Below are 20,462 nucleotides of genomic sequence, written 5' to 3'. Positions count from 1 at the left end.
TAGTGAGCTAAGATTGTGCCACTACACTCCAGCCTGGGCCACAGAGTGAGACTTCATCTAGAAAATAAAAGTAAATAAAAAATAAAACTTTTTCCAAATAAACAAAAGCAGGTAATTCATTGCCAACTGAACTATAGTAAATTTAAAGGAACTTCACATGAAAGGAAAATTATATAAGATGGAAATTTGGACCTCCATAAAGGAATGAAGAGTCCTGGAAGTGCTAAATATATGGGTAAATTTAAAGGACTTTAAAAAAATTTTAAAATCTCTTTAAAAGATCACTGAACTTCTAATTTTAGCCTCAACATGTGAAGAATCTGCAAGTTTTCACTCCTGTCCTTAACAATACAGTAATCTGACCAAACTGAAAATCAAAGACTGTTCTAGATCCATCAGAGATTTGAGGTACCAGTTCAAACTGCCATCCCCTAAACTAGAGAGACAGGTGAATGCAGAGAATCATAACCAAGATAACAAAAGATGCTTGGGCCATAAACTGGTAAAAACACTTCATTGGTAATGGATGAATTGCTGGAGGCTGAGTGTTTACTAGGGAGTCAAAAACTCCTCCCCAGTATTTTTTTTTTTTTTTTTTTGAGATGGAGTCTTGCTGTGTTGCCCAGGCTGGAGTGCAGTGGCGCGATCTCGGCTCACTGCAAGTTCTGCCTCCCGGGTTAACGCCATTCTCCTGCCTCAGCCTCCCGAGTAGCTGGGACTACAGCGCCCACCACTACTCCCAGTTAATTTTTTTTTTGGTATTTTTAGTAGAGACAGGGTTTCACCGTGTTAGCCAGGATGGTCTCGATCTCCTGACCTCGTGATCCGCCTGTCTCGGCCTCCCAAAGTGCTGGGATTACAGGCTTGAGCCACTGCGCCTGGCCAAGTTTTTTTAAGTGATGCTAATTACAGCATTTGAAGGGGAGGATCTAACTCCACACAAAATGGAAGACTCTAAAATGTACCCATTAAACTGCTAAAAAACAAATTGAGTGGTGGGAATACAACAGAAGTCCAATTTAGATTCTGAGTGTTGTCACCATGTGATTACAGTCACACACACACTTTCAAGCTTATAGCTGAAGCTCCTGGAAGCTATTTCATACTCTGGTGCAAGGGCAAAAAAACAACGCAAGAAAGAATAAGTCCTGAATTATTGGCTTTATCACATCCACCCTCTCCAACCTAAAATGGCACAAAAGAAACAGTGACCACACCACCCTGCAGACGTTTTGATGTAAAAGAGGTGATGATGAACTGGGGTGGGAACAGGTCATGAAGATCTGTCTAAAAAAATCCCATTCGGGTGAGTTTGTACACACCATCAAGCAGCGAGCCTCTCATCAATTAGGGTTAGGAAACCAAGGTTTGATTCTCAGGAAATCACAATTTCTTTCATTTACTCAATAAAATTTACAAAGTACCTACATATTATCAGCTTCCACTTGCAGTCATTTCTAGATAAAAAAGAAACGTGGTATCTCCAAGGGGCCACCAAGTTACCCCCAAGTCTACCACTGAAAGGACCTTTTTTGGAAATGGTTTCTTCTGTACCTCTGAAAGGGTAGCATCTTAAAGCTGAATCATCTTTAACCTGGAGGTCTAACATATTTAGTAATACTTGCTTTCCAGACATCCAACATTAAAAGATACAGTAAATTCTGAAGGTAGCTATGTTGCAAAATGTTTAAAGTTAAACAATTGTGCAGTATTCATTTATGCTTGAAATTCCAGGCCTAAACCAAGCTTGTGGCCACCAGCATTGACGTACTTGCCATCCAGAAGAGCTGACAGTGTCAATTTGATACCTGGCTTTAGGGTCTGAGCATATCCTAAACCTGTCTGGCTGGAGTTATTCACTTTAGCTGAGAAGCAGGTGTCAGGGTCAATCTGATACTTGGCTGCTATTCTGAAGTGCATGTTACTGTTTCCTGCTGTCCAGGCAAGATTGACAGCGGTCTCCAACTTGTTGTTCACCTTCTGGTAAACAGAGCTGCCAAACTCTGTCCCGTCTTTCACATTAGTGTGAAGCTGGAATTCATCAGTCTTGTAGCCAACTGCAAAGTTGCTCTGGTTCACTTGGGACTTTGCAGTCTCAAAATTTATCTGGGCCGTGCGCGGTGGCTCACGCCTGTAATCCCAGCACTTTAGGAGGCCGAGGCGGGCGGATCACGAGGTCAGGAGATCAAGACCATCCTGGCTAACATGGTGAAACCGTGTCTCTACTAAAAATACAAAAAAAAAAAAAAAAAAAAATTAGCCAGGTGTGGTGGCGGGCGCCTGTAGTCCCAGTTACTAGGGAGGCTGAGGCAAGAGAATGGTGTCAACCCGGGAGGCAGAGCTTGCAGTGAGCCGAGATCGTGCCACTGCACTCCAATCTGGGTGACAGAGTGAGACTCCATCTCAAAAAAAAAAAAAATCATCTGGTAGCTGGCCAGCCAGGCCTCGTAACCTAGCACCAGAGCACCTGGATGGAAGGCCTAAGCAATGCCGAAATCCATGTCGCAGCCCAGGTTAATGTGCTTCCACTTGTACCCTGTGTTGATTTTAGCATTTTTTTTCCCCAGCGTTAGGTGAGAAAGATGAATCGAAGGTAAGCTTCGGTCTACGTGCAAGCTGAACTTCCACGGTAATCTCGGTGCCAAGTGTATTGTTGGTGTTCCATTTCTCCATAAACGTCAGGCCGTCCGTACTCAGTCCATCTGTACTTGGTATCCAGACTGCCCATCACTTTGGTGGTCTCAGTGTTGGCTGAGGCTGAGCTTGTGAATTCCATTTCATTCTCAGATTTTGCTTTCAAATCAAGCTTTATTAAGCCAAATCCATAAACCTTGGTGAAGACATCCCTTTCAGTTTTGCCAAGATTGGCATTTGTGGGTGCCACAACCACCTTCTACTTAGAGGCATTGGTGGCAGGCTCAGTGGCAGCTATGGCCTGTTGAGGTAGTTTTATTCTATTCCTGGTTTATTAATACATGTGAGGTATACATTGGTTTGGTCTGGAAAGGCAGGACAACTCGAAGCAGAGACTTATATGTAGGTCATAGGTGGATTCAAAGATTTTCTGATTGGCAGTTGGTTGAGAGTTAAGTTATTATCTAAAAGCTTGGAATCAATAGAAAGGAATATCTGAGTTAAGGGTTTGTGGAGACCAAGGTTCTTTCTATATAGATGAAGTCTCATAGGTGGCCACTGTTAGATGCAATAGATGACAATTGTTTCCTGTTCAGATCTTTAAAAGATTCTTCAGATCTCTCAGCTCATCTCTTTAGGATCAGAAAAAGGCCTGGAAAGGAAAGAGGATTCTTTACATAATGTAAAATTTCCCTTTTAAGAGATGGCTTTGCAGGGCCTTTTCAAAATATGTCAAATATATTTTGGGGTAAAATATTTTGATTTCATCCAGGGCCCGCTTTCTGTCATGTGATGCTATGCTGGAGTCGGGTTGGAATTTGATATCTTATTGATACAAAGAGTCTTTTTTGTCAGTTGTAAGATCTTTGTTTTAATGTTAATGCTGGTCAGTTGTTCCTGAATACCAAAGGGAGGAAAGTATAATGAGGCATGTCCAGACCCGACTTCCCATCGTGGCCTGAACTAGGTTTTCGGGTTTCTTTGGAGAAACCTTAGCTGAGAGGTGGGGTTCATCCAGTTGGTTGTAGGGCTTAGAATTTTATTATTGGATTACAAGGAGATGTGTAGGGTGAGGCATGGAGGAGGGAACATGGAGCTTTCATGACCTCTCTCTGGGCATGCCACCCTCCAGGGACCTCCATGTGTTCTTCTATCCCCAAGCTCCCAGCACCCATTCCTCTTGGGTTTCATGATGTCAGTATTCCTTCCCCTAGGGTATAGGGCAGGACTGTCTCTGGGGATTGTGACCCACAATCAGAAAGTGTAACTTGGGGCAGGTAAAAGGAGGGCAGGAGAAAGTCCCATAGATTCTCTTTTCTGAGGCTTGCTCTTGAGGCCTGACACACCTAATTATATAATGAAAGGCTGTAACAAGGGCTATAGGAGTTAGAAGTCAGGAACCATGGACAAAAACAAATCTCTCTTGTGTGCGTGCTCTCTCTCTCGCTCTTTCTCTCTCTGTACACACACACACACACACACACACACACACACACAGCATAACACCACAGATGCCTTTTATTTCTTGTCTGATCACTCTGTCTTGGATGCCATCTTGAAAAGAAGTGATGAGAATGGATATCCTTGCCTTGTTCCTGATCTTAGAGAGAAAGCTTTTAGTTTTTCACCACTGAGTATGTTGGTAGCTGTGGCCTTTTCATATATGGCCTTTATTGTGTCGAGGTAGTTTTATTCTATTCCTAGTTTATTTAGTGTTTTTATCATGAACACATGTTGAATTTTGTCAGATGCTTTTTCTGTATCAATTGAGATGATCATGTGGGTTTTGTCCTTCATTGTGTTAATATGCTGTGTTATATGATTGATTTTTGTGTGTTGAACCATCTTTGCATTCCAGGAATAAATCCCACTTGATCATGATGTATAATCCTTTTAATACAGTGTTAAATTCAGTTTGTTAATATTTAGTTGATTTTTTGGATCAATATCCTGGGATATTGGTTTTAGTTTTCTTGCAGTATTTTTGGCTTTGATATGAGAATAAGGCCTCATAAATTGAGTTAGAAGTGTTCCCTTTTCTTTAATTATTTTGAAGTTTGAAGAGGATTGGTGTTAATTCTTTAAATTTGTTAGAATTCTCCAGTGAAGTGATCTGGTTCTGGGCTTTTCTTTGTTGGGAAGTTTTTTTTTTTTTAATTACTGATGGAGTCTCTTTCTTGGTGATAGGTCTGTCAGATTTTTAATTTCTTCGTGATTCAGTCATGGTAGATTGTGTGTTTCCAGAAATTTATTCATTTCTTCTAGGTTATCCAGTTTTTTGGCATATAATTGTTCATAGTTATCTCTTATGATTCTTTGTATTTCTGTGGCATTAATTGTAATATCGCCACTTTCATTTCTGAGTTACCTGACTTCTTTTTTCTAAGTTAACCTAGAATAGCTCATTTCTTGTGTTGCTGAATAATATCCTATTTTATGGGTGTATCATTTGTTTATTAATCTGTTTAAGGACATATTGGATTTTAGCCATTCCAATAGGTGTGTAGTGGTTTCTCATTTTTGTTTTCATTTGCGTTTCTTTAATGACATGATGTTTAAACATCTTGTCACTCGCTTATTTCCTATCTCTGTATCTTCTTTGATAAGTTGTCTATTTAGATCTTTTACTCACTTTTCATTGGGTAACTTATTTTCTTAGTGTTGAGTTTTAAGAATTCTTTGAATATTTTGGATACCAGTTCTTTATTAGATATGTGTTTTGCAAATTTTTTTTCAGTTTATGGCTGGTCATTGCATTGTCTGAACAATATTTTTCACAGAGCAGAAATTTTCAATTTTAATTCAATTTAATAAAGACCTACTAATCATTTTTTTCTCTCATGGATTATATATATATATATTTTGAGACAGAATCTTGCTCTATTGCTAGACTGGAGTGCAGTGGTGTGATCTTGGCTCACTGAAACTTCTGCATCCAACTTCTGCAAGCAATTCTTGTGCTTCAGCCTCCCAGGTAGCTGGTACTACAGGCATGCACTACCATGCCTGGCTAGTTTTTTGTATTTTTAGTCGAGGTAGTGTTTTGCCATGTTGGCCAGGCTGGTCTCAAACTCCTGACCTCAAGAGATCCACCTGCCTCAGCCTCCCAAAGTGCAGGGATTATAGGTGTGAGCCACTGCACCCGGCCTGTCATGGATTTTGATATTGCATGTAAAAAGTCATTGCCAAACCCAATATCACCTAGATTTTCCCCCATGTTACCTTCTAGGAGTCATTATTTTTTAAGAAGCTATGCTTGCCACTTCATACTTGGTTCTATCTCTATTTTTTTTTTTCCTTTGGTATCCAGTTTTCTCATTTTTAGTTTTATTTATGTAGTTATCATCTCGAGCACCAAGTATGTTTTAGTTTTATCCTATCAATGGAGCATGTATTTGGAATATAATTGGATTAAGTAAAATAAGTTCTCCCTTTGTACCCCTCACCTTATAATGAGGATACATACTGATAAATCCATTAAAAGTCAAAAATGTTGTAAATTGAACCATTGTAAGTTGGGGATCATCTCTACTTTTTTTGGGTATAAAGAAATACATTATCTATCCCAGAAATCTTCATAGCATTTATTCTCTAAAAATGGCCCTCAGAGCACAGAGAAATCTGTCATTTACCTAGTGCTTCTTGTTTGCTAGCATCATACTAATACACTTTATATACTTTGTCATTTAATCATGTTAATAGTTGTTGTCTATGATTTTATAACTTTGTTTCTATTACAAGTTGATAACTGACTTGATTCATCTCAAAATTTTACGTTTTTTGAAGCCTTAGTCCCCCCAATAGTGTTAGGAACAGATAGAATATGCTATCTCTGGGGGCGGGGGGAGTCTTTTTCCTCAGTCCAGTGATCCACAGACTGAAACAAACAATTAAAAAAAATAAAACAAAACTCGTACTTCTCTTAAGTACTGAAAAAATGTGTGTGGGGATTGTCTGTATTTTATTTGAAGTAAAACTAGTCTTTTTGCAGTCAAATTAAATCATAATGTAATTTTGATTCTAAAGGAATATTTATGTCCGGAATCAGAGTTTTGACTTTTGCAGGATGTCCTGTACTAAAAGCTGTCAATACATGGGGCTTTGCAGAGGTTGCACTTTGATCCTTGCAGACAGTATTATCCAGGTTCATTGCTTCCACATTACATATTTTAGAAGAATCTTATTACTAAATTAATTTTACTCTTGTAAATTAGAATCTTATTCCTAAATTAATTTTACTCTTGTTCTGAGAACATAGGGGGGCAAGACCTATTGAATCCTTGAGTTTGGAAAGTATTTCTGTGTAGTTTACTTCTTTTTTCTTTTATTTGAGATATAAACCTCCTTTCCTATCCCTCTTCTATCTTTTCTCCTTCCTTTTTTTTTTTTAATCTAAAAACATTTTCTTTGTAATTAAATTTGAACTTTTATTGTAATGTAGCTTCTTATTTGGGAACTTTTATTTTATAAATCTAGATATGATTTTGCTGATCACATTCATGTCTAGGATTTGTTTTTCTTTTCCTCACCTGAATATCCATATTTACCACATTGAACATCATCTCACAGTCAGCTAGGAGAATTGTTTTTTGGTGGCTCCAGAAGGTTGTACTGAATACCTTAGATTGCCAGCATGTACCCATTCCACTCCTATGATGAACTGAGAATCTTATTGCCTTTCTGTTACCACCTTAAAATTTTTACTAGGGTTTGAAGAGATGGTTGAGGGTAAAATCCTTAGTCTTTCTTAGCAAAATAACATTTTGTAACTGATTTAAATACATACTGTTTTAACCCATTTGTCTTTTTTTCACTTTTTTCCCCCTTCCCACAGATACCAGAGAAGAAAGGAAAAGAAGCAAATACTGGTTTTGGTGGGCCAGTTATTAGTTCTCTATATCATGAAGAAACCATCAGGTAATTTCTCTTCTGATCTTTGATAATAGAAATATATATGCCTGTGTGTGTGTGTGTGTGTGTGTGTGTGTGTGCGCGCTTATGTATGTGTATATATGTACTACATGTTTTTAATCCTGAACTCTTCAATTTGTGAAGCATTCCTTCCTAACATGAAACTGATTTGGTGGTATTTGCAAGCAGAACAATAAATGACAGGAAATAATTTTTTAGGTGTATAATCTTTAAAATCAATTAAATGTCTGAACCAGTGCCAGAGAAGTGTCTGAATAAGTGATAATAATTACTTTTCATCAGTGTCTAATAACAGCTGTCTCATTCAGTGACTTTTCCCCACACAAGTAGTTGGTGGGACAAGATGTTGTATCTCAGTCTAAAGCTAAGGATTTTTGTGTTAATTTTCCTTAAAATACTACTATTTAAAGATTTTTTTTTTTTTTTTTTTTTTTTTTGAGACGGAGTCTCGCTCTGTCACCTGGGCTGGAGTGCAGTGGCCGGATCTCGGCTCACTGCAAGCTCCACCTCCCGGGTTCACGCCATTCTCCTGCCTCAGCCTCCCGAGTAACTGGTACTATTTAAAGATTTTAATTTTTTAATTTGTTTAATTAAAATTTAGTTTGCTCTAAATTAGAAGTCATTTTGGAGTATAAAATGATACAGCCACTGTGGAAAACGGAAATTTCCTTGGAAAGTTAAAATAGAATTACCATATTATCCACCAATTCTGCTTCTGGGTATGTATCCAAAAGAAAGCAGAATATCAAAGACATATTTGCACACCCATGTTCATAGCAGCATTCTATACAGTAGCCAATAGATGGAAGCATCTGTTGACGGATGGATAAACGAATTGTGGTATATACAATGGAATATTATTCAGCCTTAAAAAGGAAGTTTTGACACCTGTTGCAACATGTATGAACCTTGAGGACATTATGCTAAGTGAAATAAACAAGTCACAAGGACACAAACACTTTGCGATTATACTTACATGAAGTATTTGAAGTAGTCAAACTCACAGAAACAGAAAGTATTCAAAAATGAGAGAGGCAGTAAAATGGTGGTTGCCAGGAGCTAGGGGATAGGGGAAATGGGAAGTTGTTTAATGGGGACGGAGTTTCAGTTTTACAAGATGAAAAAGTTATGGAGATTGCACAACAGTGTGAATATACTTAACACTACTGAACTGTATACCTAGAAATACTTTTAACTTAGTTTTTGAAAGTGAGGATCATATTTTACCCATCTTTGCATTCTCACTATCTGAGGAAGTCCCCCAAACTTAGTAGATCTTCAGTGAAAGTGCTCAGAACTTGGGAGGCAGCCACAGCTGCTTCTGTTGAAGAACTGATAGTTTAGTGACTTGCTTCTGCAGAGTTAGCCTAAGAGCCCTATTGTAAAACTGAGAGCTGCTAGTTTGGTTCTTCTGCGATATGCCCATCCTCACCTCTTTCCCTTAAACAACAAAAAATGTATAGGCTATTTTTCTTTCCTAGTTAGATAAATAAATTGAGATAGTTTCTTGACTTTCCTTCTTTTAAAAAAAGTCACTGCTTAAGTTTCTAACAATATCAATCAATTCTCTGTAAATTATGATCTTTATTTTGTATACTATTTTCCTTAAGGGCTCCCAGACTCTAGTATTTTTCAAAATGACATACTGAATACAGTGTCTTTTCGAATGTCTGATGACATGACTGATCACAGCAGCCCTACAGAACATGAAGCAAATCAAATGTACTCCAGTTGTAGTGAGAGTAGAAATCCTGAGATAGAATTAAACTGTGTGGAAAGGGTTAATCTTCCTTCCTTTATCCTCCACCCAATTGCTAGTGAAGCGATTCTTAGATTTAAATCAGTATTTAGAATTTTGACCATGATAAACAATGACAAAGAATATTATAGTTTGTTTTTGTAGAGATTTTAATTCAACACATTTATTATGAACCTGTAATGACACAAAACATTGTGAATATTTGTGCTTCTCAGCTTCTTCACTTTTGAATAATATGTTCATACTACTTTTGGCATTTTCATGAAAGTATGTTTAATAAATATTAATTGAATGAAATATGAACCTTTGTGGGCAAAACTGGTTAGACTTGGCCTTTTTTTAATGAATTCTTCATTAAGTATCAGTCTTATGATATCATCTAAATCTTCATATTCTGAACATATTAACATGTTAAGAAAGAGTAAGAAACATGAATGTGAACAAGCCATTGAAAGCCATTTATTACAAACACAGTAATTTTGTTACTACAGCAGATCAAAAATTACAGCAACTAATCATATTCTTGTATTGGGAGAGTTCTTTTTATAGTGTAGTAGAATTCCATTATAACAAATTAGGCCATAATGAAAATTCTTTTTTTTTTTTTGGAGATAGTGTCTTGCTCTGTTACTAGGCTGGAGTGCAATGGTACGATCTCAGCTTACTGCAACGTCAGCCTCCTGAGTAGCTGGGACTACAGGCGCGCACCATCACGCCTGTAGTTCCAGCTCATTTTTGTATTTTTAGTAGAGGTGGAGTTTCACCATGTTAGCGAGGATGGTCTCGATCCCTTGACCTCGTGATCCATCCGCCTTGGCCTCCCAAAGTGCTGGGATTACAGGCATGAGGTGCTGTGCCTGGCATGAAAATTCTTATATACTGAAATGTTGAATTATTCCAGTGAAGAGCCAGATGTAGTCTCTATAGTTTCTTACATGTCAGAATGCAATTGCAACAATGAAAATGGGTTATTTGTTGAAGTTATGTAATCAAATTATGCTTGTATTTTGGTGAAATATATCTGGTGTGTTTTATTTTTCTAAGAGAAAGTTGTGCTTTAATTGATGTTAATTGCAATTTCTTGGTAGAATTATGTTTAACTGAGGTGAAAGTGACAGTAGGTTTTAGAGTTTTAGAAGCATCAAATGGTAGACTTGGATGAAAGCAAAAATTCTTTTCTATGGAACTGTTGTTTTTAAAAAAGGACATAAAATAATGTGTTTTAAAGGTTTGATACTTTAATATATAAACTCCAGATTTTTTTTTTTTTTTTTTTTTTTACATTTGTAAAGATCAGGCAAATCAGTATCTAATAAATCCATTTGGTTAAGTTTGGGTTCCATTGTTTTGGCAGCTTTTCTGATGAATGTGTATTGTATAATAGATGATGAGTTATGAGTTTTAGTTTTAAGGTAAATGTTCTTGAGCCAAGGGCCACGGGGGCCAATTCTGAGCTTGCTTCCTGCTTTCCACTCTGTCATAGAAAGTATCAATATAATGTCAGAGATTCAGATCTCTGTGTTAATATCGCAGAGCTCTGACATCAGTTTCTCATTCTGAAGCTAGTTAATTGTTCTGTAATATAATTGAGGGGGTGTAGGAGTATTCTAATTAAGTACAAAAAGTTATGGAGCCAAACTGCTGATATTCAAATGCTAGTTCCACCACTTACTAGCTGTGTGATCTTGGGCAAGTTACTTACCTGTAAAATGGGGATAATTATGGTACTTGTCTCACTTGATACTTAGCAGATTATGTCAATACACAGACATCCTGGAACAGTATCTGGTGCAAAAAAAGTTACTGTGTAACTGTTAGCTTTTATAAATAGTGTTGTTACTCAGCAGAGGGGGTCCCTAGAGGAGCAAGGAGCTGATGTTAGGAGCTAAAATAACATGGCATTCTGGTTATATAATTAAATACAAGTTTTTGCTTTTGCAAAAGAAAATGGAAAACAAGGAAGGGAGAGCCGATATTTTTAGAACTATAGAAACAAGAAAGTAACACATCTTATAACAGGGAGTAACCTCTAGTTTTGAGATCAGCTGTGTTTTTCATTTATACTGCAGAAGGGCAGAAAAAGCACTGGTTAATAAGCATAGGGGTTTGTAGAGTAAAATGATTCTTCACTACATATACAAGAAATTGCTTCTGGTTACTTATATGCTTCAAAGGTTTGATCTAGAAGTTTGCACATAAATTGAGAAATTAGGGCAAGAATTAAAAATATAGTAAATGAAGATTGAACAGTACCCACACCACCCTGCAATAAGATTTGGTCCTCCCTGTTATATTTTGTAGTTTGATGTCATGTAATCTATTAGAATTTTATTAATTCCACTTACACAGACAGCCATCTGGACCTTCTCTAAGCAAGACCAGACCTAGTATACAACTGAAATGATTGATGGGCTCTGGAATTGATTAGTTGTTCTGTGAGACAAATGAAGTGTTTTGGCAGAAAATACCAGAGGTCGCTGCTTGTGGTCAGACACAAAAGCCTGTAGAATTTCAAAGAGATGCTTTCATCATTAACTTATAGTTTCCATTTTTAAACAATAATGGATTTTGAAAATATTTCCCAAATATCTTTTCATTGGCTGCTGTCTAGTCCTGATTATAAATGGAAGACTATAAGTATAAAAATTAGAATGAAAGTGATTGTTTTATGCTTTAATTTTGTATTCTTGGTGAAATATGAACTAGGTTGGAAGTAGCATAAAAGCCTGTCACACATAAATTATACTCTAAAATTTTCCTGAAAGAGATATGATTGGAGAAAAAGCTGTAACATGTATAGTTTTATTGTAAATTACTTCTAAAAATCAGATGTTATAAAATTCTATTTATTCAAAGCTTCACATTGTTAGATTGCAGCCTGTTTTTAACAAATCTACTTAAAGATTCTTAAGCTTCAAGAGTGTGTGTTATACATATTTGTGTTTTTAAAAATTGAATATTTAAATTTTTATGCATTTAACAGGCCAAGTCATTCTGGAACACCACTATCCTAATGATACCACTGCCTTTAAGCACCAAAAAGCTTCCCTCCATTTGTTTGGCTGGTGGTAGTGTAATACTTCCATATTTCACTATGTTGCCTGTGATCAACATTGTGTTAACACCTTGGTGATAGGTGATAAATTGGATGACATATGTCTTGTTACATTCTGGTTATTCTTTGAGGACTACACAAGTGTGTATAGGCAAGTGGGCAACTCCCCCTGGAGAATCTGACTGCTCAGAATGAACTTGAGTTATGGATTTATTCAGCCTGTAAAACCTCAGCTGGCATAAATAATTGAGAAAGCAAAGGTTTGTCTTTGGTGCATACCTTAGGGACTTATGGCTCCCTTCCTCCTCTCTACCTCCCTTTCTTATGAAAATGATTCCAGTTGCACTCCTAGATAATAACACACCAAGCAATTAAAAGCCATGGGTGGCTGGAGAGAGGAGAAAAGGTTTAGTTAATGAGCTTTTCCTCTTCCAGTGCCCATGAGAGCCTCAGGAATGACAAGGCGATTAAAGCGAAGAGATAATTATAGATTATGTGAAAATGGGTCCCCTGGGACATGTGGGTCTTGACATAAACAGTAACTGTTGTAAGAGTCTCCTGGCTCTCATATTCACCCTTTTCTAGCGTGCTTCGTTTACCTCCTGTGTGCTCAGTATCATGATGCCAACCAAGCATGTACACAAATCTAGCCCTTTCTGAACCAAGGGTCATTCATCAACTAAAACCATCATCTTCTGTTCCTCTCTGTTTTCTTCTTTTTTCTTCTCCTCTTCTTTTTCCCATTTTGCTCTCTCTTTCCTGTCTACCCCATCTAGTTTTTCTTTCTCTTCTTCCCATATCCTTATCTGTATGTGATACCTATGAAATGCTTGTTTACAAAATTTGTTGTGTGTATGTATGTGTGCATATATAAAGATATATAGAGGTTATGGGTATACTGTATCCATTACAGTAATGAGAAGCAGAATATGTATTACAAATAATATGAACAGGGCCCCTTACCATCTCATCTAATGCCAGTTTTCCGCTCACCCCCTTGTTCACTGTGTTCCAAACACATTGGCTTATTTTTCCTTGAAGTTCTAATTAATATTTATTAGATTAATTGACACTTATGTAGGGTATGAGGATTGACCCCCAGCTTACAACATACGCTAAATTCTTAAGATAAATAATAATGACAGTTAACATATATTGACTGTTTCTTATATGCTAGTATAGTAACCGTACTATATTATATGTATTCTCTTAGTCTTTAGGATGACCCTATTAAATATCGATGCTGTTAATATTCTTGTTTTACAAATAAGGAAACTGAAATTCAGAGAAATTAGCTTACTTGCCCAGGGTCACATAGTTAGTAACTCTGCTCTTAATTACTGTGCTATGCTGGCTCTGGAAATGTTTGAGGAATCATTATAATCTCTAATTAATGAAATTGAGTCTGATAGTTGTTACTATTTACTATGGTGAGTATCTTCAGTTAAATTTTTTAAAATAAAATTTCTTTTCCATTTAATGCTTTTAAAAATGTACTGGTAAAATTCGAGACTTTGGTCTTTCATTTATCAATGTACTGATGGTGATATTTCCTTGGGATCAATTATCTTATTGATTTTAGACTTATCTTAATGGTTGAGAATGTAACTCAGCTCTGTAGAGACTTTTAGGAAAGTGTATCTGTGCGTTTTCTGATATGGCAACTGATTTTCCAGAGATTGATTAGAACTCAACTACATTTTATATTATTGGCATTTAAAGTATCAGAAATTTTCAATCAACTTTGTTTAAGGTTAAGCAGCTTTTAAGGGGTGGAAATACATTTTTAGTAAATGGTGTCTTTATAAATTATGGTTAAGTAACTTCTCCAGTATAACTAATTATCTGTAAGAAATATCTGGGTCATTGATTTTTTCTTTGTCAATACTTTATTGAAAGATTGTGAGAAAAATACATAAAAATGTATGTAGTTTTATTTGAAGGGACCCTTATCAACATAAATAGTATAACAAATGGAAGTTTCAATTTGAAGGCTTTAAGAATTTTCTAGACCTAGAACTGAGTACCTTGCATATATTAATATAATTCAGTGTGAAAATAGTTATGTAGTAGAAGAAGATGTTGCCATTATCATATAACAGGAAGGGGGAAAACTAACTGGTTTGTTTCTATAACTGCCTGAAACCAGTTGCAGATATGGCACTGTGAGTGCAGGAATTGTGATTCAAAATATAATTTCTGCTTGACACACACGGGTTGTGACTCCATAGGTCCACTTGATATTTTTCCACTTGATTATCAATGAAAATGTACACTGATATTTTTCAATAAATATATTGGAAACTTTTTTGGAAATTTGCAACAATTTGAAAACACTTGCAGATGAACTACATAGCCTAAAATATCCAAAAAAATTAAGAAAAAGATATGGCATGAATGCGTAAAATATATGTAGATACTAGTCCATTTTTTCATTTACTACCATAAAATGTATTCAAATCTGTTATAAAAAGTTAATCACAATATAGGCACATAAACACTAGCAGACCATATCTGGTGCAATTCTCAATCCAGAAAAATGTAAAAAAAGCAAAGATGCAGTATTAAATCATAACTGCATGAAATTAACTGTAGTACATTCCGTATTACTGCAGTAATTTTGTTGCTACCTCCTATGGCTATTGTGGTGAACTCAGGTGTTGCTAGTATCCACTTAAAATGCCAAGACGCTCATCATCTCCAGGTGAGCAGTTCGTCTCTCCAGTAAACTGGGCATAACAGTAACAAGTGATCTCTTGTGGTTTTTGAGTATTTTATCATTGTGTGTAGCACTATACTGTACACCTTGAATAACACCATGAGACCCATATGAAGTACCACTAGTGATGCTGGAAGTACTCCCAAAAAGCAGAGAAAAGTCATGACATTATAAGAAAAAGTTGAATTGCTTGATATGTATTGTAGATTGAGGTCTGTAGCTATGGTTGTCTACTATTTCAAGATAAATTAATTCAGCATTAAGGACTTCTGTAAAAAAGAAAAGGGATAGGCCGGGTGTGGTGGCTCACAGGGTGGCCTTGGGAACACCTTGGAAGGCCAAGGTGGGTGGATCACCTGAGGTCAGGAGTTCAAGACCAGCATGGCCAACATGGTGAAACCCCGTCTCTACAAAAAATACAAAAATTAGCCATGAGTGGTGGTGTGCACCAGTAATCCTAGCTGCTCAGAAAACAGAGGCAGGAGAATTGCTTGAACCCGGGAGGTAGAGGTTGCAGTGAGCTGAGATCATGCCACTGTACTGCAGCCTGGGTGAAAGAGCGAGATTCCATCGCAAAAAAAAGGGAAAGAAAAGAAAAGGGAATTCGTGAACCATCACTGCAGCTACACTGGCAAGTACAAGAACCTTGCACTTTTTGTGCAATATCTTTTGATTTCATATTGTAAGTTCAGCTTTTATGTAGGTGTAGCGTTGCTATAGGAAAGGCGTACTTATAGACTCTACTATGACTTGAGAAAAAGAAAAGTCATTCTGTGACAACTTAAAGCAAAAGGAAGGTGAAGGATCTATATCTGGAAAATATAATGCCAGCAAAGGATGATTTGATAAGTTTAGAAGGAGGTTTGACTTTAGAAAGGTCAAAATAATAGGAGAAACAGCTTCTTCTCACCAAGAGGCAACAATTAAGCAAATTTAAAGAAAAAAAAATTAAAAAGTGGGCAAAAGACATGAATAGACACTTTTCAAAAGAAGATGTACATGCAGTCAAAAAACATGAAAAAAAGCTCAACATCACTGATCGGTGGAGAAATGCAAATCAAAACCACAATGAGATGCCATCTTATGCCTCTCTCTTAGTAACAGTCAGAATGGCTGTTGTTAAAAAGTCAAAAAACAACCAATTCTGGTGAGATTGTGGAGAAAAAGGAACACTTTATACATTGTTGGTGGGAGTGCAAATTGGTTCAACCATTGTGGAGGACAGTGTGACAATTCTTCCAAGACCTGGAGGCAGAAATACCATTTGACTCAGCAATTCCTTTACTGGGTATATACCCAAAGGAATATAAATCATTCTGTTATAAAGTTACATGCATGCATATGTTCACTGCAGCACTATTCAGAATAGCAAAGACATGGGATCAACCTAAATACCCATCAATGATAGACTGAATAAAGAAAATGTAGAATACTATGCAGCTATAAAAAGGATCAAGATCATGTCCTTTGCAGGGACATGGATGGAGTTGGAAGCCATTATCCTTAGTAACCTAACACAGGAAGAGAAAACCAAACACCACATGTTCTCATTTATAAGTGGGAGCTGAATGATGAGAACACGTGTACACATGGAGGGGAACAACACACACTAGGCCCCTTGGGAGATGGGGGGAGGGAGAGCATTAGGTAGAACAGCCAGCTGGTGGGTGCTGGGCTTAATACCTAGGTGATGGGACAATCTGTGCAGCAAACCACCATGGCACCTATTTACCTATGTAGCAAACCTGCACATCCTGTACATGTACCCCGAACTTGGAAAAAAAAATCATTGAGGGGAAAGGATATTTATTTGCATGAACAGATTTTTAATGTAGACAGAAATGCCCTATTCTGGGGGAAGAAAAAATGCCACAAAGGACATTTATTAGTAAGGAAGAGAAGCAAGCACCAGGATTTAAGGCAGGAAGGGATAGGCTAACTCTGTTTTCTGCAAATTCAGGCAGGTTTATGATCAACACTACACTTATCTATAAAGCTGCTAACCCCTGTGCCTTGAAGGGAAAGGTAAACACCATCTTCTAGTCTTTTGGTTGTACAATAAGACGACCTGGACAATGAGAACCCTGTTTTCTGGATTGGTTCCATTGCTTCTTTTTCCCTGAAGTCAGGAAGTACCTTTCTAGTAAGAGACCACCTTTTAAAGTTCTTTCAATATTGGACAATTCTCCAGCCAATCAGAAACTCATGAGTTCAACACTGAAGGCATCTACTGCAATCTACTGGCTCCCAAACACAACATCTCTAATTCAGCCTCTAGATCGGGGGTTATAAGGACCTTTAAGGCTCGTTACACATGGTAGTCTATGGAAAGGATTGTCAACACCATGAAAGAGAACCCTGATAGAACATCATGAAGGTCGGGAAGGATCCATTGGAAAAACTGTCATTATAGAAAGGGCAGTGAAAACCATCATGCCTGGAGAAATAAATTTCTGCTGGAGAAAACTGTCTACATGTTATATATGACTTCACAGGATTTACAGCAGAGCCAGTCAAGGAAATCATGAAAGATTGTGAGTATGGCAAAAATGTGTGGCAGGGCAAGGGCAGAGTTGGTTTTAAGATATAGATCTTGAAGAAATTCAGAAGATAATAGACACTACACTAGAGGAGTTAACAGAAGATGACTTGATGGAAATGAGTGCTTCCAAACCAGATAGATACGATGAGAAACAAGATGTAGAATAAACAGTGCCCGAAACAGATTGACATTAGACAATCTTGCAGAAGCATTCTGATTATGTAAGACTGCTTTTGACTTTCACTACATGGACCCTTATATGGGCACCCAAACTTAAGCAAATGGTGGAAGAAGGATTGGTACTGTATAAAAACTTTTAGAGAAACAAACTAGAAAGTCAGGCAGAAATGATGGTGTGTTTTCAAAAAGCTACACTGAGTGTGCCTGCCTCACCTGCCACCTCTTCTGCCTCTGCCAGCGCTGAGACAGCAAGACCAACCCCTCTTCAGCCTGTGAAGACAACAAGGTGAAGACCTTTATGATGATCCACTTCCACTTAATGAATATATATTTTCCTTATGATTTTCTTAGTAACATTTTCTTTTCTCTAGCTTACTTTATTGTAAGAATATACTATATAACACAAATACAAAATTTAATCAACTGTTTACGTTATCGATAAGCTTCAGGTCAACAGTAGGCTACTAGTAGTTAGGTTTTTGGGGAGTCGAGTTACATGCAAATTTTTGACGATGCAGTGGGTTGTTGCCCTCTACCCTCCATGTTGTTTAAGGGTCAGCTTACACGAATTCCTTTGGTCATTCACTAGTCCATTGGGTACTGTGTATTTTGAACCTACCTTATTACCGCCTTGACTCCTGCATACCATTGTTTAAATACTATTAAGAAAAATATGCCATCATTTAATTATAAGATGCTGCAGATTATAAGATTCATAGGAGATGTTAACATGAAAAAATTTGCATTCAGAATCAATGAATATGACAAGGTAATAGTTTCCAAATATCTCTTTGTCATCCAGGATTTCAAGTACGATTTTTTTTTTTTTTTTTGAGACGGAGTCTCGCTCTGTCGCCCAGGCTGGAGTGCAGTGGCCGGATCTCAGCTCACTGCAAGCTCCGCCTCCCGGGTTTACGCCATTCTCCTGCCTCAGCCTCCCGAGTAGCTGGGACTGCAGGCGCCCGCCACCACACCCGGCTAATTTTTTGTATTTTTAGTAGAGATGGGGTTTCACTGTGTTAGGAAGGATGGTCTCCATCTCCTGAACTCGTGATCCACCCACCTCGGCCTCCCAAAGTGCTGGGATTACAGGCGTGAGCCACTGCGCCCAGCCTCATGAATGATTTTAAGATCAGCACAACACACAAAAAAACTCTTTGTTAAGTACTTTGTTATGAAGGCTAGACTTCTTGAACGTGGTTACCGCCCAAGCAATGTTTTGCCTCTTCCAGGGATTAAACCAAGGTTTTTCAGAAAGGAGGTACTATTTGGAAGATTTTACCTGAGTATCGTAGTATAGATTCTCATTCGATGTCTTTGGTAAGATTGAGAGTCAAAAACAGTATCCTACAATGTGAAATCAACATCTGTAATTTTAATTAAATATTAATTAGAAGTGGGGGTTTTCAGTGTGCTAAGTATGGCAGCCATGACTATTTAATCCTTGAGTTAGGAGTTGATTTTACCTATTTTGCTCCTCCCCGATAACTCTTTTTTTTTTCCTCATTTAAGAGACAGGGTCTTGCTCTGTTGCCTAGGCGGGAGTGGAGTGGCGTGATTATAGCTCACTGTAATTCAAACTCCTGTGCTTAGTTGATCCTGTCACCTTACCTGCCCAAATAGTTAGGACTACAGGCATGCACCACCACACCCAGCTAATTTGAAATTTTTTTTTTTAGAGGTAGGGTCTTACTATGTTGCCCAGGCTGGTCTCAAACTCCTGGGTTCAAGGGATCCTCCCTTCTTAACCTCCCGAAGTGATGGGATTATAGGTGTGAGCCACCACATCCTACCCCATATAAGTCTTAAACCAGCTTCACTAAACACTTTTGAGTAAGAATAGATTCTTTTTTTCAGGGAGAGAAACATCTGTAAGTAAAATTAATATATGCCTGTATGGTTGTTTTATATTTATAAATTAAAACATACTTTTTAATCTCAACTTAAAATATGGTTTCATCAGATCAAAGATTATATAAAATTGTATTATTTATAAAATGAAGATTAGATATGTGAAAGATTATATTAAAAAGAATCAATGTTAGACTTTGAGTTTCGTATTTGGCATATACAGAATGTTGAAAAACGTAAGTCAGTTGAAATCAGTGAGATGACAGCATTATTTTCTAACATTATGTTTGAACAGAATACATTTCTTTGCCTTTCAGATCAACAACTGGCCATATATCCAACAAGTAAATTAGGAACTTAAATTCCTACAAAGAAGTAATATTCACTAGCAGTATGACTGAATTTTGGAAGATAGTGTGCAGTGCAAGCTTTTATCCTGGAAAGACTAGCTCCAAAGGAACTTCACAGAGTGGAATTTTTGGTGAATTACCATTGATCAGTCAACCTCAAAGATGTAGAAAAAAGATCCGTAGATCAAGCAGACCCTTAGAGACAGAGTAGGAATAATAAAATTGACCCCAAACTGAGGTGTAAACTAAAATGCTTGTTTGCTTACCAAAGGGACTATGTCTTTGTAGTGATTGAAGTGCTGGGTCCCTTTCTGAGAATTGAGGAGTCCAGAAAAACAGATTAACAGTTAAATGGTTATTTGTGAACATAAAAATAGAGCCAGGGAAAGTGTATCATTTTGAGGATTGCCTTAGCCATGGTCCTAATGAGACCTCATGAA

General features: G+C 37.2%; 1 protein-coding gene and 1 pseudogene across 2 annotated transcripts in view; one reads left to right on the top strand and one right to left on the bottom strand.

The window, feature by feature from the left end:
• The window catches only part of LOC105484517 (acyl-CoA binding domain containing 6), a 207,645-nt gene that overhangs the window by 66,639 nt on the left and 120,544 nt on the right, over positions 1-20,462 (top strand). For both annotated transcript variants that reach the window (XM_011746229.3, XM_071076463.1), the window contains exon 4: positions 7,469-7,551. In XM_011746229.3, coding sequence (XP_011744531.1) covers positions 7,469-7,551 — 83 coding nt within the window. The remainder of the gene's footprint in view (positions 1-7,468; positions 7,552-20,462) is intronic.
• On the bottom strand, positions 1,713-7,175 carry LOC105484923 (non-selective voltage-gated ion channel VDAC1 pseudogene; annotated as a pseudogene).

This window comes from Macaca nemestrina, chromosome 1 (genome assembly GCF_043159975.1).
Source record: "Macaca nemestrina isolate mMacNem1 chromosome 1, mMacNem.hap1, whole genome shotgun sequence".
Classification (NCBI taxonomy): Eukaryota; Metazoa; Chordata; class Mammalia; order Primates; family Cercopithecidae; genus Macaca; species Macaca nemestrina.
The sequence above is the reverse complement of the archived record's forward strand: the minus strand, read 5'-3'. Positions and strand labels throughout refer to the sequence as shown.